At 38.2% G+C, this 10171-nt stretch overlaps 2 protein-coding genes across 4 annotated transcripts; one reads left to right on the top strand and one right to left on the bottom strand.

Moving 5' to 3' along the window:
* Window positions 1-30: 30 nt before the first annotated feature.
* mfsd13al (major facilitator superfamily domain containing 13a-like) lies at window positions 31-5905 on the top strand. 2 transcript variants are annotated; one of them, XM_032537581.1, is made up of 8 exons: window positions 31-537; window positions 1930-2244; window positions 2352-2780; window positions 2993-3147; window positions 3250-3333; window positions 3529-3672; window positions 4720-4845; window positions 4973-5905. In XM_032537581.1, the coding sequence occupies exons 1-8, from the start codon at window positions 337-339 to the stop codon at window positions 4977-4979; spliced, it is 1461 nt and encodes a 486-aa protein (XP_032393472.1). In that variant the 5' UTR covers window positions 31-336; the 3' UTR covers window positions 4980-5905. The 2 variants fall into 2 exon arrangements, with proteins under 2 accessions (XP_032393472.1, XP_032393471.1); XM_032537580.1 differs by having other exon boundaries at window positions 4720-5905.
* A 12-nt stretch (window positions 5906-5917) lies between these two features.
* si:ch211-139g16.8 (immunoglobulin superfamily member 6) lies at window positions 5918-8737 on the bottom strand. 2 transcript variants are annotated; one of them, XM_032537582.1, is made up of 6 exons: window positions 8618-8737; window positions 8103-8423; window positions 7911-8008; window positions 7740-7787; window positions 7379-7489; window positions 5918-7246 (listed from the first exon to the last, which is right to left on the bottom strand). In XM_032537582.1, the coding sequence occupies exons 1-6, from the start codon at window positions 8700-8702 to the stop codon at window positions 7172-7174; spliced, it is 738 nt and encodes a 245-aa protein (XP_032393473.1). In that variant the 5' UTR covers window positions 8703-8737; the 3' UTR covers window positions 5918-7171. The 2 variants fall into 2 exon arrangements, with proteins under 2 accessions (XP_032393473.1, XP_032393474.1); XM_032537583.1 differs by having other exon boundaries at window positions 5918-7240; window positions 8618-8735.
* Between the last annotated feature and the right edge of the window lie 1434 nt (window positions 8738-10171).

Genomic DNA, 10171 nt, shown 5'->3' on the forward strand with positions numbered 1-10171 from the left:
AGATGTTTGTATGTCATTTAAAGGCCCCGCCCCACTCCACAGACACAGAAATGAAATTGAGTTCGACACTTATGGTTTTTTAAACACAGCGTCAGTAAACATTTAGAAGGCCAAAGTCTGTTTTACGGATAGTAATATATGTGCGTGATGTGGACAACATGATTATCAGACAACTGGAACCAGGAAGAGCTCAGTACCGAGTGCGTTTTTGCTCAGGAATGTTGACCAACTTCACTATTTTTGCTATTACAATGTTAAACAACAACAACTTGACATAGTTATTGCAAGCGCTTCCTCGCTCCAACTCCAGTTAGACAGGTTACTGCGTTAGCTGTCATGGCTGTGGAGGACAAACCTACCTCCGGAAGAATGATAGTTGTCCGACATCTGATCAACTTTGGGCTCAATCCTGCAGCTGTAGCTTATGCCATGACTACGCTGGGATCTGGCATGATAAACAACATATTTAGCTTCTACTATGTCAAACTCTTTCTCAATAAGTACAAGATATCAGAGGGAGCATTTCACCAATCACAAGTGAGTATTTTATCTCGACATATGCTGTTGTTAGTATGTAAATGCATATGTAACGTATAATAATATTAAAAACTGCTGTAATCGAGAGTTAAAGTGACATTTTCCTGTAACGTCGACATTGAAAAATGCCTGATGTTAGGCCACACAATATTATATTTATTAATATCATCTGCCAAAAACGGATTGCCGTTCAGAAGAGCGGCAGCCCATTCTGTTATGGTGGTCATTGCTGGTGCACACTGGTTGCATTGGCTATAATCTGTCAAGTACAATCCTCAATAATGAAATCAAGTCATTTTGAGGCAGAAACAACTTTTAGGGTAGGAGCTGCAATCACTTTTTGGCAAGTGCAAAAGTGCATTTGATGGGTTGGATTACACCTTTTTAAAAGTATTTCAACTGGTAAAAGTCAATCGAAATGTATTTATATAGCACTTTACAGCAACTAGCAGGTATCCAAAGTGCTCAACATCAGAAACCAAAAGTAAAAGCACACATATCATATAATAGAAAGAGTGAGCGTAGAAAACATCAAAATCAGAAAAGGTTACAAAGAAACAGAAGAATAAAATTGTCATACCACTGCTACGTATTAAAAACCAGATTAAACAGATACGTTTTGAGTTTGGACCTAAAAAGCGCTACATCTGTAATAGTGCGAATATCAGGGGGTAACTTGTTCCAGAGTCTCGGGGCAGCAACTGAAAAAGCCTGATGACCCCACTATTTATACCTGGACCTTGTTACTTCTAAAACTCACTGATTTGAAGAGCACAACGACTGGTTGTGCTCTCGCAAAGTTAAAATTTCAGACAAATACTCTTGGGTCAGACCATTTAAGGCCTTGAAAATAAACAACCTTAAAATCTTAAAACAATCTAAAAATCTATTCTAAAACGCACAGGCGGATCCTCACACCCCTGATCGGTTTATGCCGCTGTACCACTGGCATACTATCAGCCTTTATCTCAAGATCTTTTGAGCCGCTTTCTTTTTACTAGACTACTCCTACTATATTACTATTACTATACTCCTTTACTGACCATAACTTATTATTATTATTATTATTATTATTATTATTATTATTATTATTATCATCATTATTGATTGTGCTGTTTACTATTTTCACAGTTGATCACTAATTGTTTAGTCAATAAAATATCTAGCAATAGTGAAAGATGCGTATTACAATTTCAGAGAGAGAGAGAGAGCAAGTGTTTCTTCTTACTGCTTGTTTCATCTTGCCAACTGTCCAAAACCCAAGGATACTCAATTTACAATCATGTTAATTGGAGAAAAGCAGTGAATCCTCACATTTGAGAAGCTGGAACAAGTTTCAATAACATTCTGGTAATACTTAAAACACTTTAATCAATAATCCTGTGTCTGCAGGTGGTGTACATGGTCTGGAATGCAATCAATGACCCCCTCTTTGGCTACATGCAAGATAATTCCAGGGTGCCCTGCTGCTCTCAGCGACGCCTCTCCATCCTGTATGGTGCTCCCCTCTACTCACTGGCCTTTCTTCTAGCCTGGTTCCCATGGCAGACCTACGCCCCTGGTGACTGGTTGAGCGGCTTACATTTGATGGTCGCTCTGTGTGCTTTTGACGGCATGCTGACTTTTGTGCTGCTGGCACAATGTGCATTGTTTGCAGAGATTTCCAGCCACCATCAGAGCCGACTAAGACTTGTAAAGTACAGCCAGGTAAGGACTTTGTATACCAAACACTTCTGCCATATTTTTTCTATATGTCTCTAATCCAACAGGATAACTGCCCATCCTTTTCATATCCCCTCCCTTTTATTTCTCAGGTAGCTTCTCTCATTGGTTCCTCCAGTGTCCTCTTCTGTGGTGTGCTGACCAGAAACATGGAGGACTTTGTGTCCTTCCAAGCCTTCACAGTGCTGATTGCTATCCTGAGCTGTGGCTGCATGCTCTACACGGGTCTCCACAGTGAAAGCCGCTTTGATAACAAAGGACCTGATTTAGATGCAGATGATGCTGATGACCAGACCTACCATCAATCAGCATTTTCCTTCTCCATGTTAAAATCTTTGACATGGGAAATTATGAGCAACAGGGACTTCCAGCTTTTTGTGTTCATGAACTTCTTCCAGGTTTTTATGTTAGCTTTCTTTAATAATTTTACCATGATATTTGCCGAGCACCTGATTCCTCCAGATGTGCTGCCATCATTGGCCAAGAGCATTATGTACGGAGCGGGATTCATCTGTCCACAGGTATTGTCCCTCAGTGGCTTGTGTCCTTTTGTCCTCCCATTATCTCAAACGACCATATTGACTTTTACTTACAACATAGATCATAAATACAGAGATTTTTGGCAGCCAAACTCATTCAGATGTCAGAGCCCTGTAAAAGCACCCCAATGCACCAACGAGAAAAGGCTTGATGTTGTTTATGTTTAGTTCCTGACTTCTTGTTTCCATCCCAGCTGTTAGTATTGAGCTGTCAGAGTCAGCTCCACACTCTTGGCTACTACAGGATCATCCTCTTCACCTTCTACATAGAGGCTGCAATGGCGGCTATCATGCTCACACTCGGTCCTCAGCACTACTATATCCTGGCATTCTTCCTCACCGTTAATATGTAAGAGGTTAAATGACTTGTAACATTCTTTCACTTAGTTATTTTCACACTATATAACCACTCCACTTTGACTGAATTATACCTTCTCTCTCTTCTATGAAGGGTCATAATCCAAGCAGCCTTCAGTCTTTTTGGCTTGCCTTTGGCTGACATCATTGACACAGACCTGCAGAAGTACAAGCGCAGGTAAAACCAATGATTAGCAGTATATAAATATACAGCACTTCTCCATCGGAAAAAGAACACCAATGCCAAATATATAGATGTAATGAAGCCAATCTGTTATGTTTTTATTAATTTATAGTCAAACATATTGCTGTTCTTGGACTGGTAATGAGTATTTGAGCCTGTTTTCTCCTCCTCCCCCCATCCCTTCTACAGTTCCCCTCTTTCGTCTATGGTGTTTGGGACGAATGCACTGTTCACTAAGCCGGCTCAGTCGCTGGCCCCTATGATAGTTGTAAATATCCTCAACCAGTTTGGATATGAACAGCTGAAAGACACAGGAAGGGATTCAACCCCAAGGTACAGTGTTTCTGGCTTCTTCTCAAATGAAAGGTCAAAACTTGATGTTGGGATTTAACGTACGATTTGTATGAAGAATTCATTGATCAGTATAATCAGCAACTACTGAAATCCTAGCTACAGTAGTTTTAATTCAATATCAAGTAATTTTAGTTTTCTGCCCTAAATATGAAAAGTAAACACTACAATCTTAGGGGAAATAATAATATTATAAGAGGTCCAGCTGCAGACACTTTATGCACCGGTTGATAAGCATTTGGACTGAAGTAGTTGTAGATCTAGCAAAATGCCATAGTGATGACTTTAACTTTAACAGGAGCAAAGTTGAATGCTTACACATAAATCTCCTAAAAGCTCAGAAACTTTGAAGTAACAACAGTGTTTCTTTATCCCAACCAAGTTCATCATCAACTAAATACATCTCACTGCTTAAGAGATTGCCTTTTAATGTCTTCAGTAATATAATTTCATGAATGCATAGCCAATTAAATATTTGCTTTAATTCAATTCAATTTTATTTATAGTATCAATTCATAACCAGAGTTATCTCAAGACACTTTACAGATAGAGTAGGTCTAGACCACACTCCAGAATTTACAAGGACCCAACAGTTCTAGTAGTTTCCTCCAGAGCAAGCAACAGTGCGACAGGGGCGAGGAAAAACTTCCTTTTTAGGCAGAAACCTCGGACAGACCCAGGCTCTTGGTAGGCGGCGTCTGACGGGCCGGTTGGGGTTAGGAGTCAGATAGTTGACCTGCAGTATATGTTGTCTGTGGGCTGAAGACTTGAAATGCAAATCTGATAAACAATAACAACAGTTTTAGAAATGCTTAAAGAAGGTCTGAAATTAACTTTGCTTAAAAACATTAAGAAACACTTCTCTTGTTTTTATTATAAACAATCTCCCTAACGTGATCAGGTTGGGACATTTACAGTTGTATATTATTGTCATAACAGTGTGCCTCAAGCAAAATGGTGACACTTAAATTACTGCAGTTATAAATGGATGCATGTTGTGTCTGTAACAAAATTCCTCCTTGTTTGCAGCGCTTCGGAGAGCCTCCAACGTGTCATGTTTTATTTGGTGTGTGTGGTGCCCATGTGTGTCGCTGCTCTGCAAGCCCTTGCGTGGAGGCTGTTTTCCATGCGCAGCAGTCACACAGTTGACTTGAAGTACGTTGACGGCTAAATTCAATATTTTCAGCATTCAAAGTGAGCGGGCTCTTCAGCTGGGATTTAGGAAAATATGTTATTGATTAAGTATGAGATGTAAAACTAATGTGTAAATGTCTTTTTCCAGTCACTGATTATTACTGTCACTGACTGAACTGCAGCTAATTCCTTAGAAGGCTGGTGAAAACTACTGCTCTGTTCTTAATGGAGGAACTATACTTGTAAAATGAAAATGGAAAAGTCGCTACAGAAATTGTTGAGTGACATCTTGAAACAGTCAACTGGTAGTTTAAATTAGGAGTGGGTGTCTCGCATGCGAATAGTGTTCGCATTTTAATGTTATAGCTTTCAAACCAAGACAAAAGCTGAACATTACTTACTGTACACTGACTACCTCTTCTGTAGAAGCACATTTACATTATAAGGTATCAGAAAGCAAGATACAAAAATGTAAAGAGCATTCATTTGGATTTTTTTCTATAACAGAGTTTCACATTCCATGGTTGATTTTGGTTGTATGGTTAAGGGCTTTGTGGTATTGTATGTATTAACAAAAAAGACGTGTTTTTTTTTGTCAACATATTTTGTTCTGTGCAGCTGGATTCTGGATAGTAGACACAGACTAAAAAGACTCTAAGAACCCTGTTTACATTATTTTGTGCGTTTGGATTTCAGTTTTTTCCCAAATGTAAATCACGGGCAGCACATACAGATTGCAAATGCTGGCAGCATCACATGTCACAAATGAGTCCTAAAGGCTTCTTGCATGCTCATTTTACAGTTTTTGTTTTGTTAAGTGAAATCAAAAGGAACTAGAGAAATTATCTCGTATTAACAATTGCAGGTTTGCTTATTTGGTGAAATGGGGCCCCAGGTTGGTTGAGAGGCACCAAATTGAAATCTAATTCAAATCATCATTAAAGTAAATAATAGGCTGACCTTTGTTTTGCCTGAAGAAACATTGATTTGATTTTGATGCGTCTTACGTCCCAAGATGTACACTGTTTCATATGCATAACAAAACACAACATTTACCAAACAATAAAACAAATACAAATAACTGGCTGCGGTGCAGTAAATGCCATCATCTTTATTGTACACATGGGCAAAATTATCAATTGCAGCTTACATTCCAGCCATGGTTCAGAATACATTAAATCAAGGTGATGCTTTTACAGCATCTACATCTGTCGGGCCTTTCACGGTGAATTATAACCAGTATTTGAGTAACATTTCAACAGCTTCAATGTTTTCAGTCAAAGCATGGCTCATGCCATTTAAGCTTAAAGGGACTGCACTTGATATTCAGAAAGCAAATTAGTTTGGGATTGCCTCCACACAGCTCTCAGGCTACAAAAAAACAGAAACACAGAGGGAGAGTGACTTCCTTCTCTGTTCAGGACGCCATTACGCCACTATATCTTTACTTAGCAAACAGCTGTTTTGCTGCTATATTAATGTTCTGAATATCTAGTACAATATGTAGAAGTCATTGTACTGAATAAGAGACAGCAACATGCCTCACAAACATCTGGTTGTTGAGATATTGCCTTACTGTAAGTTGAGGATTTTTTTTTTTTTTTTTAGAGCAAACTCTACTCCAGCACTAAAAATGCAAACTTTGGCTTTACCCTTAGGTTTACTGCATTATATGTAAAGGCATCTGTAATGTGACTTTTATGTCATTACATTATTTATAATGATCTATAATGAAATTATATTTGAATGTAATATTTTCTGTTATATTCCAAGGTTTTTGATTAAATTTTGATTAGTTTGTACACAACTATGGCCGGAATATTGATACAAGTTTGTGCTTTCCTTATTTGTTGAGAAAAGTTAATCGCTAATTAGATCATCTTGAATTACTATTGAAATATTATCTTGAATCGTGTCAAGGGAATTGACAATGTCTTCTAACAGCCTTATTTGCTCATTTGCGTTTCCTTAAAATGTAAATAATTTGTGCTTCTTTCTACTCTATTCCTGAAAGTACAATTCACAAGTTATTTTTCTATCATGCGGCTTTCTGATGTCCAAAATATATGGAAGAAATTAAATTTGTGGATTAAAATGATGTGACTCGGCTACATTTCTCTATGGGATTTGTTTTTCTCTTCTTTCTTTTTCTGGGTCAACACTGGTGATGTTTTGCAAGAAATTGAATTACAATCAACATATTGTAGATAAATCTGCAAACACCTAAACAGACAGCTGTCGGTCTATCACTGTTGAAGAACTCAGGTGAGCAAGCAAATGACTAATGTGCAGTCTTTGATGATTTGCTCATCTCCTCTGTCCCATAACAGCGTCCACATCAGGTATTTCATGGCTGTGGAATTTTTACATTTTGATAGACGTCATCAGTTGAGCTCTTGAACTCTGTGCCTGCAACCTGCAACAACATTCAATTCCGTGTGAAAATGATGTTAAAACTAGACACATGCTGTAACACAAGCTATGCAGAAGTTCCATGCTCACTCAATCTGTCTGTTGACTAAATATAACCATAACATGCTGCAACAAGATTTACCTCAGCTTGAGAACGGTTTCTGCCCACAGTTTTTTTGCCTTTGTTCAAGTTCCGTCTGCCGTACATTTCTTGTAGCACATCACGGAATTGTGCTTTTTTAGTTGAGTTATTCTGTTCGGAAAGATCAGAGGACATTTGTTATGAAACAGATATTTGGAGATTGCTTTTTTTTGGGTGTGTTAACAAAAAGCCAGTTAGCAAATGCTTTGTCGTCTGTAGTGTTGTAAGAGCCTTTTCCCGCCCAGTAATTTACAGAGGCCTTGGTTCCTGTTCCTATTTTTTGATTCTGTTGACTTTTCCCCGTTTAAGAAACATTATCAAACACGACTTGAAACAGACAAACAGACACTTTATCTACAACCTTTTCAGTTTTGCACTTCCTTCTGCAGATGTTCATATTGCAGCCATACTAGAACAGAGAGGAACAAGTACCATTCATCAATACATTTTCAGTTTTCAGTCTTGTTTTACAAATTGTAAAAGATCTAACAACATGCATAACATTTAAAATGAATATGTCGAAGTAATTTACCTTCTTTAGAATAAGTGTCACTACTGCCAAGCTGTAGATGGCCAAGAGGACAAATGATACCCACAAAAGAATGTGCCTTGCCATTGTTTTAATTTGTTCTAAAAACAAAACAAAACAAAAGCTGTCTGTTCCAATCCATCTTAATCAACTAATCTAAACATTTATGCCTCACCTTCAAAATCAGACTCTTACCCTTCACTACAAGAGTTGTACCCAACCCTACATGCTGGGCACCGGCTGCTGGGGGTCCACTCGATACTGCAGCACAGTAGTAGATCCCGCTGTCGTTAGCATTAAGTGACTTGATGTTTAAAGATGCTCCGTCCAGGCTGTACTTGCTACTCAGGTTGAGACGAAGGTGGAAGTTTTCTTTGAAAATAAACCACTCATAATGCAGGTCTTTGGCAGAACAATTTGAACTGATGGTACAATTGACAACAGCAGTTTGTCCTGTTTTCTGCCAGATCACCTTTTTTGGCTGTAATAAGCAGCTCTCATCTTTTTTCATGCTCTCTGGAATGGATAAACAGAGAAATTGAATGGAAAGCCTTTAACATTCAGTAGCCCAAAAATTTCCAGAAGAAAACCTGAGCTACTGTTGAACAAAAGCTACTATGGATAGTTTATATTTCATATGTGGAAAAAGGATATGTGAAAATCTTATTCCTGAAGAACTAATTTATATAATGCTAACAAAGACATATTACCTGTTACTGGAAGGTAGGTGAGCAGGAGAGAAAACCAAAACAACCGATCCATGTCTGAGGCTTGACAGCTTGAGAATGATCTCATTATTCCTCACATGGGGTTTTCTAAATGGTTGACAACACGGGAAGTTGGTATATTGTACTTCCTCAACACTTAGTTCCTTCTTATTTTCCTGTCTTTCGCAGCTGAATTGTAACACTAGGGATTTTTAACAACATGAAAACATTGCTATTCATAATATCGAGTGCAAATAGATTTAACACTTAATACTGAAAGATTGTGTGTGATTATAAAGGGAACGCCCAGTAGCCCCATCTCCCTGTTAATGCCTTATATGAACAACATTTTCTGTATGAAGTGTACCAGTGGGGATTCTAAGATCAGACCTTTAGGGTTTTCAGCCACTTTTAACACTATGGTGGAACTAAACCTGACACTTTATAAGTCCCAGTAATAATGACCAATTTGACACAATGTTGTAACATTTAGCAATTTTGTTACATTTCAATTAGGGTTCTAATCTGCACCATGAAATGACCAACTTCTTTTCTGGGGACTACCAATGTCAAACTTCACAACTGCACTGCTGTTCTCCCTCTGATAAATTAGATAGAGACTCAGCCAATGGCTTGAGTCTGGCACAACACCCTTCAATTGGCCAATCGTTCTGTTAACCCTTTCCTTCACTGGATTACAGGTGCATAGCATTGGCGACAGCAATACACAGGATGTTAAACCTGTTTCAAGCCGTTTTGTAAGTGTTTCTCCTCTGTCATTAACAGACAAGTTCACAAACTCTAACTTGAAGCACTACAATTTATTTTTTAATTAATATAATTTTTAGGGGGACTGAGATGAAACTGAGGGGGGCTTGAGCCCCCCTAAAAAGGGACTAAAATTTATGTAGTTTGATGACCTCACAAAATCTCTGCATATTATATCCCAACTGCAACCTGAACTGAAGTCTTACAGCCGGAATACATGAAAACATCTTCAGTTTAAGTAGCCTACAATTTACTTAAGGTTACTTTAAACTTCTAATCCAAATCAGAAATACTTTATTGATCCCCTAAGGAAAATTCTGTGTTGCAGTTGCACAAATAGTATCAAGTAGAAATATAAATAAAGAAATGTGGATATGTGTGGATATGTACGGTATTTACATGGTTAAAGGAATGTTATGATACAGTATTTACATAATTAAGTAATAGTGAACATTAATAATAATAATAATAATGGTAGCAGTAGAGTATTTCACACACTTCAAGCCAGTGTTATTGCACAAAACAGAAATTATTGTCCAGTTTCAAACTTACTAAGTGTGTGTGTGAGACACTTAGAGGGAGAAGTTATAAAGTTTGATGGCCACAGCAGGAATGACTTCCTGTGACGCTCTGTGTGCATTTTGGGAGAATGAGTATTTCACTGAAAGTGCTCCTCTAATTGAGCAGCAAATCATGGAGTGGGTGCGAGACATTGTCCAAGATGGCATGTCGTTTGGAAAGCATCCTCCTCTCTGACACCACCGACAGAGAGTCCAGCTCCACCCCCAC

Source organism: Etheostoma spectabile, chromosome 15, assembly GCF_008692095.1.
Source record: "Etheostoma spectabile isolate EspeVRDwgs_2016 chromosome 15, UIUC_Espe_1.0, whole genome shotgun sequence".
Taxonomy (NCBI): Eukaryota; Metazoa; Chordata; class Actinopteri; order Perciformes; family Percidae; genus Etheostoma; species Etheostoma spectabile.